The sequence below is a fragment of the Amphiprion ocellaris genome, chromosome 15 (assembly GCF_022539595.1).
Source record: "Amphiprion ocellaris isolate individual 3 ecotype Okinawa chromosome 15, ASM2253959v1, whole genome shotgun sequence".
In the NCBI taxonomy this organism is placed as follows: Eukaryota; Metazoa; Chordata; class Actinopteri; family Pomacentridae; genus Amphiprion; species Amphiprion ocellaris.
In genome coordinates, this window is record NC_072780.1 from 4523126 (window position 1) to 4541926 (window position 18801).

General features: G+C 44.4%; 1 protein-coding gene across 2 annotated transcripts; it reads right to left on the reverse strand.

The window, feature by feature from the left end:
• Window positions 1-3198: 3198 nt before the first annotated feature.
• Window positions 3199-17281, reverse strand: efna1a (ephrin-A1a). 2 transcript variants are annotated; one of them, XM_023271223.3, is made up of 5 exons: window positions 16938-17281; window positions 6597-6892; window positions 5199-5264; window positions 4988-5083; window positions 3199-4867 (listed from the first exon to the last, which is right to left on the reverse strand). In XM_023271223.3, the coding sequence occupies exons 1-5, from the start codon at window positions 17033-17035 to the stop codon at window positions 4743-4745; spliced, it is 681 nt and encodes a 226-aa protein (XP_023126991.1). In that variant the 5' UTR covers window positions 17036-17281; the 3' UTR covers window positions 3199-4742. The 2 variants fall into 2 exon arrangements, with proteins under 2 accessions (XP_023126991.1, XP_023126990.1); XM_023271222.3 differs by having other exon boundaries at window positions 3199-4870.
• Between the last annotated feature and the right edge of the window lie 1520 nt (window positions 17282-18801).

Consider the following 18801-nt stretch of genomic DNA (forward strand, 5'->3'; position numbering starts at 1 on the left):
ATGATGCTACATCTTTTGGAAGAATGGTGTTGAATCACTTCAGCAGAACTCCAGAAACTTGGAGAACTTGTGGCTTCTGGCTGCTTGTGGTGGCTCAAGACCATTTCTGTCTAGTTTGTCACCCATCTGAATGACATTACCCTGTCAGCAGGCTAATTAGAGTACATTAATGTCCTTAGTTTTGCAGTTGTTTGCTACAAAACCAAAGTATCAGACAAATTCAAATTGTGACCCAAACATGGCACAAGAAGGAAAGTAAGGAGTTAGGTTCATTCTAGTTGAATTATGTTCATTTTGTCATTTCTTACTTTAGAATAGCGTTACTTTTAAACCGACAACTAAGTAAGGAAAGTATGGTTTTACCTTTCTGACATGCTTCGACTACGGCTGTATCTGCAGGGTTCTTCAGAGCAGAGTTATTCATATGTCATCACAGGTCAGATGACGCTCTGAAGAAGACTGCAGACGTAGTCGAAACATGTCAGCAAGGTAAAACCATACTTCTCTTACTTAGTTGTCGGTTTAAAATAATGCTATTCTAGGATTCATTTTGTTTGAACATATATTGGTGCCAATGCATCCAGTAGGTACTGTTCTAGTTCACTGAAAAAGTCAAATTTGACCTGCTAGTTGCATCGATGAAAAATCAAAGTATTACCAAAGACATTAGGACCGATTGTTACTGTTATCCATCCAGTCATGGAGCTGGTTTAGCTGAAAAATGCAAAAGGGTGTTAAACGGCTGTACTACATAGTCACATCTAGGGAAATCTATTGCAGACAGATATTTTTTATCCAGATGGTGAGAAGATTCTCTGAAGCTCAGTGTTCATTTATTAAAACAAAAAAAAGTTTAGCTGTGTGACTGGAATTTAATGGGAGAAGCCGTACCTGCACTAGATGTATCAAGATATCGTCCAGCTTCTTTGATCACAGTCTCAACATGCAACATGCTTCATTCATCCTGCTCTCGCTGCTGCTTGTAAAGCTTCTGATGTATGAATTTAGAATTGTGCTGCTCTCTTAAGCCTGTAAAGACATTGTTCCTGCTTTCTGTGCTCCATGTTTGCGCTGGTTATCTCCTCACTGCCCTTAAAATTTACTACGGCGTTAAAGGTTTCACACTTGCTGTGCACATTTACTCAAGCTGGTATGCCGAACGAGTGAGTAAATAAAAAAGTATTGTTTCCTTTTGACGAGCTGCTGCTCAGTGGAGCCTCTTCCAGGGGTCGGGTGGTTAAGGGGCCTGTCCGACAGCCCTAATTTATGGCCGTGTCTTTGAAAACATTGGGGAGTTGAAAGGCTGTGGCATCAGTTCTTGGTGCTACAGCTGTTTTTACTGTCACGGCCGTAAAGCTCCCCTGGGAAGGCAGAGACAAGAGACGGTGAGATGAGAACAATGGTTTGTCGTGCAGCTTGCAGACAAGCACAGTATCGTGGTTGGAAAAAAAAAGAGGTGCATGTATATGAGAAGTGAATGTGGAAACTCACCATAAGGTTGGAATAAAGATAACAGAGAGATCACAGCTGTGTATTTAATCTTCATGCCAAACGGTAATGCTAAAGGTAATAATAAACATACTCTGCACCTAATTTTTCCTTTATCTCTTCTTTGTAGCTCTTCCTGTCTCAGGCTACCTTGGCCTTGATTCTGTTTGCCTCCTGTCGCATTAGTATGTGTGAGCTATTATCTGAGATACTGGCTGCTCTGGAGATCTTTCCGGCGTAATCAAAAGGAGAAATGGGCTAGGTTTCCTGAAAGCTTTTTTTTTTTTCTTTACACACAAAAATCCACGTAATTCTAAGGAAACAGTGATTTTTCATTCAGGATGATGCTTTGAAATTGAAGTTTGGGTTCCTTTTTAGGGGATTTGTGAATATTTACCCCATTATCCAACTAATGGAGATGTGCCGTTGCAGGATACTGAGAAAAATGTGCTCTACGCGAAATCCTGCATGGCCCAGTTGAAAGACCAGGTGCAAAAGGAGTGTGGTAATCCATTTGCTCCTCACGCTGCTGAGAAATTATCTGCAGAAGGTGTAGTGTTTTACTCCACTTACTCTGGGAAAGGAGTTTAGACAAAGTGAGGTGCCACTATAGCTTTCTGTCAGGTTTGTTTCTGTGTTTGCTGTTACTGATCAAAGTGCCTGTGCTGACCTCTGTCCACTGCCGAATAGTGGGCATATGAGTGTCAGAACTGGACCATGGAGCAATGGAAAAGGATGGCTTGGTGTGATGAATCATGTTTTCCTTTACATAATATGGACAGCCGGGTGCATGTGCACTGTTTACCTGGAGTAAAGGGATGCACTATGGGAGGAAGACGAGCCGGAGGAGGCGGTGTGATGCTCTGTGAAATGATCTGCTGGGAATCCTAGAGTACTGATATTAATGTAGATGTTACATCGACATATACCACCCACCTAAACACTCTTGCAGACCATGCATGCTCTTTAATGGCAACAGTATTCCCTGATGGCAGAAGGATAACACATCCTGCCACACTGCAAAAGAAACACAGCAGAGTTCTATGACGTAACTACGGTATACCTCCAACTTTCACTGATCTCAACCTGATTGAGCATCAGTGGGATATTCTAGAAAAACAAAGTCCCATCTCCCAATTTCAAAGACTTAAAGCTCCTGCTGCTAACATCTTGGTGCCTGATACCACAGGACACCTTCAGAGGCTTTGTGGAGTTATGAGACAGGTGGTTTTAATGTTTTAGATCATCCGTGTATAATCTTTACCATGTTCCACATCTTACCTCGGTAAAGTTGGCACGCTAGCATTATGTATTCACAGCTAAAGACAAAGCACAGCTGAGGCTGACTGAAAGTCATTAGTTTTGTAGATAACACTGAACAAGCTGATATTCGAACCTGATGATGGCCCTAGATGAAAAGTCACAATATCCCCACATGGAGTGTCCCACATTTAATGGCAATCCATCCCATAGTTGTTGAGAAATTTCACTCCAAGCTATTCTGGTGCTTGAGGAAAAAGAATCAGATGATCATGAAAGTCAATAGGCTCATTCATCGGCTGGCAACCATAAAAATTTGTACTCACTAAACACTATGGCAGTGGATTGAATAGTATTTACTCTGGGATTAAAGAGTTGGACGGAGCGATACGCTGCCATCCCCAGAGCCATACTGCTCTGCCACTGCTAAAAATAATGACAAGAAAGCTGTTCTGGTTTTTGAAAAATATCGTGTTTTTTTTTTTTTATTTCACATGAAAATTTTTCACATTTATCATATTTATCAAACAGGTCTTTTATATAATCTCTCTATATATATTTATACATTTTATACACTTCTCTTACTTACACATGTACAAAATTAGGTAACAAGAATTCAGATTTAAAAAAAAAGAAGAAGAAAAAAGACTGACTTCAATGGTAGTCATACACTGTTGTGCTTTGTTGATCGAGCCAGCCTGTCGGGCGATGATGTACTTGGCAACTTTGTTTCGATGCTGTGTCTTATCTAGAATGAACTGGTGACTGTAGTGTGTTTTATCTAATAGCTGATTACTTCAATTTTTAGATTTTTCAGGCTTGTTTTCTAACTAAGCTTAACGGGAAGCACCACTATGCACAGGGTTGAGTCCTGCACTGAGAAAGATTTGACACCAGCTCTTTGTGTCAGACAATTTAACCGATACAGGGGCAAGATCCAACAAACGGAGAAGTCCAGCCTCTCTGTGACACACACAACATCTCAGTGTTTGCTTTTGGCAGAGAAAAAAAAACATTTCGTCTCAACACTCTTTCAATTAAACGCTCCACAGCTCACGCACTCCCCTATTGTCAGTTCAACACACGCATGTTCCCTTTCACACAAGTACTACCTCCACCAGGAGAGCCGGGAGGAAAACTGCCCTCCCGACTGCCAACAGTAAACATTTCATTTGGAGAGCACATGGTATGTAGGCTACAGTAAAACATCTTAGCTGCAAATGTTATAAATTATCTTCACAGAATGTACACGTAACAGAGTTCAATGTGGTGTGTTACAGAGTGTGTCGATGTGTCTGTACTGAGCAGTTTTAGTGCTACAGTGTTTAAGCACATGGTCTGCAAAGGAATGGTAGTCATGAGAACAGCTCCCATGTCTGTCGATGCTACATTTAGAGAAAGTAATCACGTGGGACATCAATGCCACTCAATACCATTACGATAACAATACAACAAATAGTACACGATACTCAAGGGTGGAATAGTGTACAAGTTGGAGAGATGACTCGTCTTTGGCTCAAAAGGTTCCAGATTACTTTTCCTTTCAACGCTGATTCGTTCTGTCTAAACGTAGGATTCAAAGTTGGTGTCGCCGCTCTTGATTGTTCTTCAGCCGCTTTAGGTTCAGCTTCTTCATATTTTCTCGTAGGGATATCCTCCACAGAGGTCTGTCTTTTTGGAGAGCCCCCCCAAAAAAATACAAAATCAAGGAGAACTTTGTCTTTCCCAAAAAAAAAAAAAAAATACTGTCATCTTTTTTTGAAAAGTAAGACAAAGCACAAACACTTGTCTCAAACGCTCAAAGTTACCCAACACATGTTGTGCAAGCGAGTCCATCTGTACTTTACAAGCTTCTAAAGTCTCTCCCCGTGGCCAGCACTGGGCATGGATTTTTTGTTTTTTTAAGTCAGTGGTTTGAAACCCCACGGACTGTCTTCATTGTAGTCCCTGAAAAAAAAAGACAAGTCTGCCAACAGAAGTCCTTTCATGTACTCTCAGTGCAGCAAAAGCAATAATGAAAATGGGACTAGCAATGAGAGGATTGAGAGGGATGTAGCCGTCACTGCAGAGTTCGTCCGTACACTCTTCTGGACGTCTGGCAGGATTACCACTGGATCATCTGCTTGAAGATGGGAAACAAAGAACAACCATTAGCACCATGAATTTGCAATTTGGAATGTGCTCTGGATCGCTTAAAGGTCGTGGATAATTAGAAAGGACGCAGGGTTGGTCAACATACCTGCAGGCAGTCTGTTGGACGGGTTGTGAACCCCACCCCCAGCTCCGACTCCAGCCCCACCCGTGCCTCCTTTGGCCACTCTGGCCTCTTGAGAACCTGAAAGGGGAAAGAAAAGGCCATCAATCACTCTGCTGGTTTTGCAATAGCCTAACAGGACTATTACAGATGACTGCGCTGCTCTCTTTTCATCCGGGAGGGCGGTTAAACTGACCGTCAGCCGCTACGACGTCCACCCTGAGCCTGAGGCATTCTTGGCCGTGGTGGTGCAAAGGTTTGGCTACAGGGAAGAAGGGGAAAAGAATAAAAACAACACAGGCGTTAACTTCCCAACTAATGCACTTATCCTCCTGTGGCCCCTTAATCCACCTTCATGCATGCACACACACACACACACACACACACACGCACGCACGCACACACGCACACACACACACACACACACACACACACAAGAATACTTGGCAGCAGAAAGACACAGGGACAAAGCATTAGGATGCCATCTGTGACCAAGTGTGTCTTGTCCTGCCGTTAATCTAATTACAACCATGGTCAGGGTGACAACATTGCTTGTGCTTTGTGGTCACATTCTAGGAGGGCCGGTGTTGCATAAACAGAGCCAACATTCCACTTTGTGTACATGTTAGGTTTCAAAGAGCGGGTCACTGAGCCCTGGCATATGATCTCTCTCACATAATCAGACAAGGAATTACTTTTTTTGTCTGCCAATTACTGAATCATGAAGTTCTGTAAGACCTTCTTCTTTCTCAGATGAGGAATTCAGTGACCTCCTGATCCCTGGGGTTAACAGTTGCGGTTCTGAGCGAAATATCTCAATTTTATTGAATGGATTGCCCTGAAATTTGGTACATGTCAGCCTTCAGATGAACTTGATGTTTTGTCTTAGCATCACCATCATTCATATTAAAAATTTCAATCTGTTTATGACCCAAAACCCAGAAACACACAACATTCCCACAAGTCTAAGATGTTAACACTGTCATTTCGATATATGAACATTTACTTTGAAGCAAAGTTGCCATGGCTACAGACTAAGTACTAACCCTCGTGTCGTCCTGCGGGTTAAAACTGACCCGTTTTAAAGTTGGGGGAAAAAATATTTTTACAGTGAAACTTCTGATGTCCACATTTTAAACATTTTTTGGTGGAAAAAAAGAAATGTTAAAAATGTTTCTTTAAGAACATTCACATAAAAATCAACCAAAATACAGCAAAATTCGCTGGATTTTGGTTGATTTGTTTGTGAATGTTCTTAGAACATATTAGAAGTTTTACTGATATATATGGAATCACTTTAGACATTTTTAGGATTTTTTTGGAAGATTTTTACTCATTTTTTGGAAAACATTTACAAGAATTTTCTTGCCAAATTTGGGGGATTTTTTTTTTTTTTTTAAATAAAACTTTTAAGGGAAACTTTTAAGGAATTATTGGAATTTTCTTCCTGAAGGTTTTGCAAAATTTCAGAAATTTGGGGAATTTTTTTGCAGATTTTTTTGATTTTTTCAGACAAGGAAACCATATTTTTTTGTGTCGGTAAATGAGGACAACATGAGGGTTAATAAAACAAAAGTCTAGAAGTGACACTTACAGATATAATAGTAGCTTTCTCCTTGACGAAACTCCTTGCCCAGAGTGAACGGAGTAAAACGCTGGAACTTCTCAGAGAACTTCTCAGGAGCGTGAGGGGCAAACGGATGACCACACTCCCAGCGCATCTGGTCGTACGACTGCGGCTTGCAGGATTCGTAGTCCTCGCGCTCCACCATGTAGAGCACGTACCGCTCGGCGTCCAGCAGCGGCACCTCGCCCTGAGGGTAATGGGGGCACACGATGTCCAGGTAGTCATTGAGCTTCACCTCCACGGCGTAGTCGTCCCACAGAAACCTGCGACGGGGAAACGAGGCACGGGGAAGAAGGTTAGCAAGTGGCAGGAGACTGATAACCGCGGTTATAGCATTGGAGCAGTAATAAATATAAGGCTCAAAACCTGTGATTATATATTGATCGGCTGCACGTCGGTGTACAACGGGGAAATCAGAGGAAAGACTGAGAGGCCTGGGAATGAGAGACAGAGTGCCGGAGAACGGGAGAATGTTTATGTGAGAGGATGTATGTGCGTGCTGAAGTGGAATGAAGAGGGAAAGCACAATAAGGAGGAAAGTGACGTGCAGAGAACATGTGCATAAATATGGATGAACGGGAGGCCAACGTTGTGGCTGCTGTTTGCCTCCGTGTAGGGAGTTAGCACCGAGTGCACATTGATCCCACATCCCCCAGGAGCTGAAGGATGTTTACAGAGAAACATTAGCAGTCAGTTAGCCCGTCAAGACAGGAGATGAGTATCGACATCTGCAGGGCTGCACACACCCACACACACCGACAGAGCAGCAGAATGCATAATGGCAAATTCGCCTTAACACAAGCACCTGAGTTTACAAGACAGATAAAGGCGAGGGTAAAAATAAAGGTCACATTTGTTTCAAACCATTCATTAGGGTTCGGATAGACAGACTCACATATAACATGAATCTGGTGACAGTCTGTAACTGTCTTCCACCACACTCCCTCTCATTACAAATACAGAGAGAGACAGTCAGACTGTCTGCCTCCCCTCCATCCCTCCCTGCATCCCTCCCTTCACTCCTCCACCCTCTTTACGATGGTCTTTAAGTAAACTAAACTTCCTCCCTTTCCTCTTGGACCTGGCACCCGCGTAGAAAGTAGCATTTCAGCCTGCCTCACACACCCACACATACACAATTTGTTTATTACGGAAAGTTTAGAGTAGTTAAACAACACCATGGCGTACTCGGAGGCGCATTTAATTGGCCTTATCTCAATGGTCCATGATTCTCTCTCCCTCCAGGGTTCGCTTTGAAAGATATTACCATCATCATCTCCAGGGAATTTTCGCTAAAGGTATTTCAGCTTTGTCCCCCTTCCCCTTGACTGAGTGAGCGCTGCAGGGCCGGCTCACAGCTAATGCTCTCTTCTCAGCCAAAGCCATCTATCACCAGCCTGGAGCGGTAGCTGACCGCTAGTAGCACACATAAACTCACACACACTTCCCAGTAATTCCCATCTATCAACAACCTAAAGCTGTAGCTACCTACTATTTACACCCACCGAACCCACGCGCACACACACGCACACACACACACACACACACACACACACACACACACACACACACACACACACACACACACACACACACACACACACACACACACACACACACACACATCTCCTCCCCTGGTACTGAGCTCCCAAGCGATGCCTATCAGTTTACTACTGTTTCTGGATCACCAGGGGGTTCCCTGAGAATGGACGAAATTTGACAGACTTAAATATTTTCACAACACACATGGCGAATGTGTGTGAAATCTAAGGTTCTGTTGCTTTTGCAATGAATACACGCACGTCTCGTCAGGCTTTCTACGACCGCAATTTAAATCAGATCTACAGATCTGGAGGAGTTATGAGTTCTCAGAAGGCTGCAGGGTGTTAAACTGACACCTTTAGCCTGAGCCACCACTGAAGGCATTCCTTTTCTTCCTGGAGTGGATTTTTTTTTCTTTGTGAATTCAGGCCTTTCTCCTCAAACCCCCATTAAAATGTAGCATTTGGGGAGTTTGTGTTTGTGTGACAAGGTCCATATGTGTGACTGACGATCAAAGTGCACAGGACTCGTTAGCTGGTGTTGTTGTTGTTGCCAGGGGTCTCCTTGGTACCCCCACTGGTAAAAGGACAGACGCTGTGGCTCCAAACTCCGAGCCCTGACTCCTGCTCCCCCTTCCCCCAACCCTTTAACTCCTCTCCGCCTGACTGCATTCCCTCAATGCTGATGACCAGATAAACCAGCAACGCCATCGCAGGCCCATTAGAAAACAAGCATCCTTTTAGTGCACTGATGAAACTTCCAGCTAACTGTGCTGATAATAGTGTGCTACCGCCAACTTGTTTTGGGGGGTGGGAGAGAGCAATAATTATCATTTTGCTGTGGTCCAGACAGCTTAGAGCTTATCTGCAGTTTGCCTGCCACGCTCTGTTTACCAGATTGGCGCTAAAGTGTTTTTCCCCCTGCCACTTTCAATTCCAGTCGAATCGATAACACTATTGAACAAACACTGTTGTCTGCTTTTGCCTGACAGAGTTATCCCCCGGCAAACACTGAAAACACACACAAACAAACTCCCTGCACCCGATCCGTCTCTCCCCTTCGCCCCTCCCACAGCCCTGATTACAAACTGCTTGTGGTATGGTCCCAATGTGTTCATCAAAAGGGGGTCGAAGGGGGGTGCAATTAAAACACAAAAAAGGGTATTAAAGTTGCCCTGGAGGGGGGTAATTATGCCCTCCTGCTCCCCACTTCCCAGCCCCTTTAGGGCTGAGAGTCTGGGAGGGGATACGGGGGATGTGAATAGGCGTGGGCAAAAAAAAAAGGGGGTCAAAGGGCTGGAGTTGGGAATGGCTTTTGAAGTTTCTCTCAGCGAGTTTTTCTGTGCTACAGTTGCTTTATCAATGCCAGCGTTTCATACAGCGCCTCTATTCACAGCCCACTGATGGAGTGGCTCACTTAGCAGAGAGAACAGTTGCTGAATACACACCGAGGGGAGGCTGGCGAGCTGCCTTTTATTAATGGCAAATAGTTTTAATTATCCTGCTGCCTTTTGTTCCCGTCTAACGCCTCGGCATTGAAAACGCTCCACATCAGCGGCTTAATTAACCGATCGGAGGAATGCACTTCAAAGGCAGCTTTGGCCTCAGTGTGAAAAAGTTTAGCTAACAAAGTCAAATCATGACACCTTCACTTTAGCAGACAAACACATCCTCTTTCACTCCGTCGTCCCCAGTGTGTGTGTCCCTCCTTATTTCCCTCTTCCAGACGGTTTCCCTCTTTGGGCCGATAGTCTGTCTTGATTTATATTCATTGTTTATCCCGGGATGCTTCCCTTCATTGACAGTGACGCTTGAAGCTTAAGTAAACGTCACAGCATGCCGGAGCGGTTGTATTCTCTACTTAACAATGATTTGTGAAGCTATGGCAGATATGCAGGGAGGGCTGTGTGTGCATGTGTGTCTGACTGGGCCTCATACGTCCAGCTGAGTGTTTATGTAGGTGTGCGTTGCCTCTCCAGAGCTCTGAGGAATCTGGGAGTGCGTTTCAGTCGTGATAAGGTGGATAATGAATGCCAAGTAATGAACGGCGATGATAGCGGCGGCGAGGGAATGTCAAGTGGTCAAATTTGCAAACACACAATCTGCTGAAAAGTGGACCACAGGCTGTTCCCGGACGCTCTTCCTACTCTCCTCAAGAAGGAATTCCTGATTTATTAGAGCCTCTTTGGGAGCAGGAGTCTAATCTCTCTTCTTTAATCTCTTTGGCCTGCGTTTTGCTTTCTTCTCCACCTCAATCCCCTCTTTTCATCCATCCATCAGCCTCTCATCTCTGCACACTATCACCCTGTGGAAGGCTGGACCTCCGGATCAAAGGTCGGACGATTGCCAAGTCAGCATCGGAGTGTTTTATACACAGACAGTCAGCGAGAAGGAGTCTTGTGTATTTGAAACTCTGATGCTACGACTGGGGCTGTTCTCTTTACAAATGGATTCAAATCAATTGTAATGCCCATAAATGTCATTGTAGGACAAACACAGCCGCTGAGAGGTCCGTGTAGTCGCCCCAAACACATAAACACGCTTATTTTCCTCCTGAGTTGTACACATGCTGCTAATGTGACCCAAAGGTTGACTGGCCGACGTCACGGATGAGTGAACCGGAATGTGGGGACCACCTAATCGGCTCGTCCAAGCCCTGGATTATTGGGTGGAGCAGAGGCTGAGCTGGGGTCCATTCATCAGCATCAGACCCTGCTTAATACAGGGGCTTAGAGTGGACAGCGAGGCCCAGAGCAGGGGCTGAGGGTTGGGGACAGAGCGAGGGGTGAGAAAAGCAGGGTGGAGCTTTTTTTTTTCCATCTCTATTGTTCTCACTTTGAGAAGGGGTATTACACTGGAGTTTTGGAGTTCAAAAGAGACACGCTGTGTATGTGTGTGGGTGTGTGTCTGTGGAAGTGTGTCCGTGGTTGCAAAATGGGAAATGAGAGGTGTTAACAGCATAGTGAAAGAAAACTGGACACAAGGGAGCAGTTTCTTTTCAAGACAAATCTGTGACAACCACAAGGAGTAGGTGGCACATCAGAGAAGAGGTGAAGCCTCTCGAAGCTCCATCCCCAGCTTTAGTTAAGCAGGACTGTTTAATGTTATTGCTCAAAATTCCTCCCGTTTCATCCGTCCGTCAACTCATCCGTCAACGTCGGCCGTCCCCTCCCACTCCCTGTCTGTCTTTCATCGCTCAATAAGCAAACCAGATCCTCGTGTCAACTCTCTCCCTCCCCCTCCTCCAGCGCCAGACTTGCTGAACCAATCACAACCTGTCCTGGTGGTATTCCAAATATGCGACTCTCTGACCCACCGTTTGCAGAGCCAAGCACAATGCGATGCGGGCACGCCGGGGTCGTCATAGAAACAAACATGCTCCGACTCTTTGGGCTCCTCCCTCTAAACATAATATTCCAGCCTTCACTCTTTGCCCTGTGTGACTTTTTGTCATCCATCTCAATCAGCTTTCTCCCCCCCAAGTCTGTCATTGTTTGAGTCGTATCATTGGTCATTCTGCCAGCGTTCCCGGCTGAACCGGCACAGCTCCTACTGCCGACCAGCAAAGTGACAAAGCTTCAAGTCCAGCAGAGAAATAATTGGCTGCTTCCACCGCACTAAGGAGGCTTAGATGAATACATATGCTCTTTCCAACTGTCTCACACTGTCCCCTGAGCCATTTGTACCTTATAAGGGGGCTGGAGCAGAAAGGTCACCGCTGACATTACATTTCTCAGGAGGCAAATATCTGTACATGAAAATCGATTTTGCTGGATTTCTGTGAGGTAAAACTTTCATGCTCAGAGTTTTTTTTTTTGCTAACACAATCTGAGCTTCTAGCTTAATGAATTCCTCTGGGAACTTATAATATGTGAGTACAGGGCAGAGTTGTTACAAAGAGTTTTTTTAAAAAAAATTATTAGCTTACAGATGTCTAGTGGTAACATTGGTAGTAAAACAACTGACCTCTAGGGGCAGCGGTGTTTGCTGTGTTTACGCACTAAATCTTGATTCTCAACAAACGGCACAAAAAGCCAGGGGAAAAACAATAGTTACACAATCGTGCGTATTTACACAACAAAACAAGCACAATGGTTCACTTCACTGATAGCATCTGACTCTCAAACACAGATACACTGTCGGTGTCACCAAGAATCGACAAACAAGTCTGCAAGGACACACACACACTCTCTAACTGAAAGTTGTACCGTAATCAGAAATCTGTAATGGAGCTTTTCTTCCGCTATGATTTGTGAACCCTTGTAGAGCAGTGCAGATCGGAGCAGCACAGTGGGAGGGAACAGGGGAAGTCTGGTGCATAGATAAGGAAGAGGCTCGAGGACGGGCAGGGGGGGCAACTGGAGGGGTTGATCGGGGTGACACTGATCAGAGGAGATCCCAAATAGAGACATAAAGAGATCTGACAGCAGGGCGGGCATTGTAAGCGGATCCCAAATCATCCTCAAGGCTCCAAAGTCCAGCACACCCCTTATAAAACAATCACTATTAATCTCCTCATTCTCACCCTTTAAACGTCTTCTCCTACGAGCCATGGGAAGTTCAATCAGCTCCTGCGTCCAGACTTTTTACGGTCTTGCATGTGTTAGTGTGTGAGAAATGTATTGTTTATTGTGTAGACAGGATACGCAGTTTTCCCGGGAAAAGACCCAACCAGGAAGCGCAGCACTTCACAGGAGACACACAGCAGACAGCGTGCAGACTTTGGTAATGCCGACAACACGCCTGCAGGAAGTTAAAACCTTTGACCTGATTCACTATCATCCAGTCAATAAAACAAGACCTTCTGCGTTTGGCACCGTGAAAAGAAGCAGGAATATTGAACAGGAAGAAAATCAACATCTGGGGGTAAAAGAATAAGCCAAAAAAAACTTGTCAATATCATCTCAGAGGTTAAGATTACAGATAAAGATGGGAGATGCCAACACATTTCAGTGATCATTGAGCCTATAAGAGGCGATTACCATCCGTTTGACAATCTCTCAGAGTATTTTGCTCCCAGATTGAATTCACCAGACAGATTACAAGGCCAGATTAAGGGTGGTGGAGGGGCGAGGGACAGACGATTCGAGAGAAAGATGGAGATCGACTTAGGAGTTTTCTACAGAGAATACGGACCAGAGATGGGGGAGGGTACGTGGTGGGGTTTAGGGCCGAGGCTGGATTAGGCAGTGAAGTGGGAAACCTGGATGTTTTTCCGAGAAAAGTAGCTTTGGGTCAGATTACTTGAAAAATGCAGCAATCCCTTATCTATTGCAACCACCTAATCACAGCCGATGATGTCCGATCTTATCTTTCATCTCTCAGAGACGCACGCAAGCACGTACATGGAAGACGTTTTACCTAGTCCTTGTTTTTTTTTTTTCATGACTTCAGTTCTCAGGCTGCCTCAACTGCTTCTGCAAGATGCTCAAGAGTGGATACGCACACATGAGCAAGTGAAAAGACCAGGAAAGGTCCAAAAAAGGGGAAAAAAAAACTGTTTTGCTGGGAAGACTCATAAGGAGGTAGAACAAGGAAGCTTTAAAAGGAGAAAGAGCGAAGGGGGAGAAAGCGTGAAGGAAAGGGCAAAGTGCCTTGTGACGGATTGCCATGGGTGCCAAGAACGATAAAAAAATTCCACACCTCTTAGCATGCTTCCCTCCTTTCCCCCTACTCTGAGAACCAGAGTTGGAGGTGAGGAAATAATAGACTGAAAAGGGACAGCTTGTAAAGTTGAGATAAAAAGCTGGTGAAGGAGCGAAAGGGGACCGAAAAGACAGGAGAGAAGGGGGGGTTACAGAATGAGAGTTTCCCAGAGGCAGAGCCACGGCTGTGTGAAGAGGGGCCGGCCTGAGTGGCAGCAAGTATTCAGGGACCACCGGCGTGACAGAATGACTGACAGATTGATAGAGGCCGTGCCACTTCATCACATAGTGAACTCTAACCCTCGATCAGTCACACCAGTTACTATTCTCTTTCTGTGGCCCACCGTGAAGACCATTCCCCTAATTTGTATGGGGAGCATCACAAAACAGCCACATTGACTGGATAAAAAGCAAGAAAATCCTTCATGTGGGTGAAACATACCTTAAATAACTCCAACTGAATGAATTGAAGCAGCAAGCCAGCAGCGATACGCTAAAACAACCAGGAAATCAGACTCAGAATTGAAACCGATTGAGATCAGATAACGTGTTTCGATATGAGAAACGGATCACGCAGATGTGCACGAGCGAGCCACGAAACAGTTAACAGACTCCCAGAAATGGAGACCACAGAACCAAGCTGAAAAAGGGAACCTGGCCAAGAAGAGGGGGAGGGAGGTGCTGGAGAGAGGGAGAGACAGGTACAAGGCAGAGGAGGAAGGAGGGTGAGGAGGGTGAGGAGGGTGAGGAGGGTGAGGAGGGTGGTGGTCTACTCATGCTCTGTCAGCAGGGGGGGAAAAAAGGGGGGAAAAGGGGAAGAAAGAAGCAGTGAGAGAGCAGGATTATTTCCTCACACTGGACTAGAGAGCTCCAGGGACGACGTTAACATCAGTCACAACTGGATGTCACATGTGTGTGTGTGTGTGTGTGTGACTGGAGTTAATGTGTACAAGAGTGTGTGAGTCACTTAAATGTGGTGCTGCACTATAAGTGTGAGTAAGCTTATGCTCAGACACTCCCTCAACAACAAAAAAAAAAAAAAAAGAAAGAAAAACACATTGGCATGGCTGGTGAGCCTCTTTCCGGGAATCCAACCTTTGCTGGTGATTAAGCTGCTGCTGATCAGGAACAAAGAGTGGAAATATTCCAACAAGTGAAAGTGCTGAAAAGGATTTCACTCGTGCTGGAAGAGAGTTAAAGTCAAAGGCAGGGCTTGGAAGTCAGCAGGCCCCAAGGCAAACACACACGCTTCAGTCAAAAACTGTGCATGTTTATGTATGACTGGTGTGTGTGTGTGTTGCTAAAATCCCTCGACAAACACGCCTGCTCCACATTCACCGAAATAATCAATCTGAGATCAGTTTGATTAATGACAGCCTCCTCGCCAATGGGCTGGAATAATAAACCAACAAAAGGGAGGGGGAAAAAAACAACATCTCATGTGGGGAAAGATGGACGTTAACAGACTGTATCAAGTGACGGGTCAAAGGGGAGAGCAGATTGAGGCGACTGATGAAAAGTACCAAATGAAAACATCTCAGAGACTTTTTCTGTGAATATGGGATTAAGAGTAGCCGAAGGGAGAGATTTAGCGCCGTCATCTAGGGGGGAGAGAAAAAAAAAACAGCAAGTGCAATAGGACGGATTACCAGTATATACACAGAAACGATCATTGTCTCTTCACAGTGGGGACACAACAAAAACGCATTTTCCCATCTGGGGCCTCGACTCCACTTTTGGGCTTTGTCACTGTAATTATGGACTTTCTGAGAACAGTAAATGCTGTCGTTTTAACCACAGGGGAGATAAAGAGGGAGAAAGTGGTTCGATGGAAGCTTGTGGGGCAACATTTGGATCTCGGTGTTTGCACAGCAGATAGAGAGAGAGTGATCTCTGCATTGACTGATTTACATGGCGTCTGTTGCTGTGATTGAGTGACTGTCTGCTGGGAGTCTGTGCTTGTGCTTGCCCGTGCATGTGAGCCGGTGTGGGTGTGTTTGAGCCGAGAGGTGCATGAAGAAAGTTTGAACCCAACCCTCATCAACCATCCTTCTAATTGACCCCCACTCATTCCGAGCGGCCCCTGCAACCCCGACAATTCAGGCTCCGGTTTCTCCTCCCTGAGCAATCCGTCTCTCTCCCACAGTGTGACCTACTGGGCAGGCCTCAAGTTACCTCCTCTGTCTCTGTCAGACACCATTATTGCTCGTCTTACACCCTGAAATATGAACTACATCTCCCTGACAGCCACGTACAAAAAGGGAAAAAAACCAGGGCGATATCTCTTGATTTAGGAGATGCAGCAACCTCCCACTGCACTCAAAGGTTAGGGCTCTCTGTCAGATGGGGAGGATATTGCAACAGATATTTCAACACGTTCTGCTGTGAGTCAAGCCTGTAAAATCAACACAGAAAATAGAACCCTTACTGGGGAAAAAATCTGAGCTCTCCCCTATAGGATTACACCTCATGAATGAAGACATTTTTGCTCCTACTTATAAATTAACTCCCAATGCGGCACATAGAGTCCAAAAAAGATGCATTTTTTTAGTAGTTTGCATGGATCAAGTCTCCAACAGGAAAATGTTACCTTGGATACCTGCTGTTCTCCATCCATAAACCCCCTACATTTACATTTAAAGCAGCTTTCTGTCCCTAAAAAAAGTATAGAATTGCATCACTGTCACAAGTCACAAAGGTAAATAAACAGATGACATAACCTGATGCAACTAATCCTGCAGCAGAGGCACACACATTGCGCAAATGGATTAAATCTGAACAGGTTCGACAAAGAATTACAGGTAAAGGGCACAATAATAACAGCTCAGAAATGGAGGAAGAACGGAGGAGGGAGGGAGAGAGAGAGTCCCAACAGTCTTGCATTATCATGACAACAGCAGACAGTTGCTTCCATCACAAATTCATCACAACAAGCTCCCTGAATATGCGTGAGCAGCAAGTAACTCATGCATCTGGATACAAACCAGAATATCTGCGCTGAGAAATGCGTTAAAAGTTCATTTATGTTTAATGTCAAAAGCAAAAAAGGGTTTTGCACGAATTAAGACAAAAAACAGAGTGTTTGAAGATGAGATCAAGTGGAAATCAGAACAGATATTTACTTTGGGTTCGTGCTGTTCCAGTAGACGCTGTGCCGCTCCGCTGAAGCAAACCAAGCGCAGACGCTCACAACGAAGCCCACAATCCAAACCAAATCCATGGTGGAGAGGAGTGGAGGCGTGCAGAGAGAGGAGACACAACTCAGGTAGGGTGTGCAAAAAAAAAAAAGGAAAAATAATACAAAACGTGAAAAAAGTTGACGCAAAAGAGCTCCCGGAGGCTGTGCGCGCAAAGGAACACTTTTACGCACGAAGCAGATCTGAGAGAAACGAAAACTGCGAATAAAAAAACAAACAAAACAGAAAACTGCAGAGATCAAGTTAACTCGACAAGTCCGTAGTGAATGAAAGCTCGAGCTGCGTGGAGGCCGGTTTTGTGAAACGCCCACAGTCATAAGCCACGCCTCTTTCAGCAGAGCGGGCCAATCGGAGGGCTGTCCGAGAGAAGGGAGTTCCTGCAGGTTCCTCTGGATGTACTGAGTGTTTATGTGTTGAACATATTATTACCTCTCCAGCGTGTACAGGGTGTCTGAAGAGAGAAAAACACAACATTTAGTGTCATTTCTGTTAGAATTTTGCTGCATCACACCCTCGATCCCTTAAGTAGGGTGTGTGTAGTCACATTATCACGTGTTTTTCAGTGTAATTAAACGTCACATCTGTCAGATTTCATGATTATTTGGTATTCTAGCCTTTAAAACATCCCCAGTATGCATATAATAGCTCTATATAGGGTCGTTCTTATGAATAGTTAAAGCTATAAGCAATGCCTTTAGTTCAGTTGCTCATATAAAAAGAATAAATGCTACCTTAAATGGATGCACAAATAGCATTTCCAGTAGATATGAAAGATATTAAGTATGCTATTTCGACTTCTGACTGGACAAAAATGCAAATAACGCCACAAAATTAGAGTTAAATTGCCATCTATCTAACACAATCTCTACTCTAAAGGTGCCACAACAGGATAATGCATTGCCCTCTGTAGCTCTTCCAGCTATTTCCACTGAATGGCATCAGATTGTGAAGCTGTTTCTCCAGAGCTCTTATCTGTCACTTAAAGTACACCACAGTGTTTTCTTCAAATGAAGTTCTTTTTTTTTTTATCATACATGCTTTTTAAGACACTGATTAGTGTCCACAAGAGAGTGTAAATGTGTGATATTAAGGAAAATCTAAAGACTATAATGAATTTTCAAGCCTTTAGAGATTCTATGTGAAAAGCAGCGAGATCTAGATGGTCAGATAGAAAGATTGCAGCTCCAGCTGGAAGCATGTAACTGCCTTGCTGTCAGATACATTGCAAATCCTGATTCTCATTTTCTGTTCCATTGACAAGGATAATCTGGACCGCGAGCTGTTTGTTCAGCGTAGTGAGCCATGTTGCCAGAGGGGCTTTTCTAGCCTGCTTCTGCTTGACATAGCACTATTTGCTATGCCTGCTTAGCAGCATAACAACTTTCAAAGGTATCACAGTAAACAACAGAAAACTAAAAGAAAAAAAAAGCAAGGCAGCTGTTCAGGGTAGTGAATCTAATCAGCTAATTGAGTTTGGAGGATTGATTCAGTTGCAGGAGATCAGAGGATGAGATCAGATAAACTGAGTAAAGGGTTTAATCCATATCAAGAAAGCAGTGAAGGAAACAGTCAGGACACTCTTCTGATGTAATTAGACGTAGCACTTGATTTGAAAAGCATCCAGTTTTACAGAAAAGAAGAGTGAAATAAATCAGTGCTTTCTTGCAGGATACTAAACTCAATGGAGCCCTGAGGTGAACCTGTCAAGATTTTTATGTTTGCTTTTAAATAAGTCTCACACAGACAGGTTTGGCCATGAGAAAATATGAAATTTTATAAGGCCACAGCT

What these genes read in the sequence shown, in the direction of transcription:
- efna1a (XM_023271222.3), bottom strand. Translation starts at nt 17,035, where the DNA reads ATGGATTTGGTTTGGATTGTGGGCTTCGTTGTGAGCGTCTGCGCTTGG. An exon ending in TGGAACAGCACGAACCCAAA is followed by an intron (nt 6,893 to 16,937) that starts GTAAATATCTGT and finishes TCCCCGTCGCAG; the next exon opens with GTTTCTGTGGGACGACTACG. An exon ending in GTCCAACAGACTGCCTGCAG is followed by an intron (nt 4,871 to 4,987) that starts GTATGTTGACCA and finishes CCCATCTTCAAG; the next exon opens with CAGATGATCCAGTGGTAATC.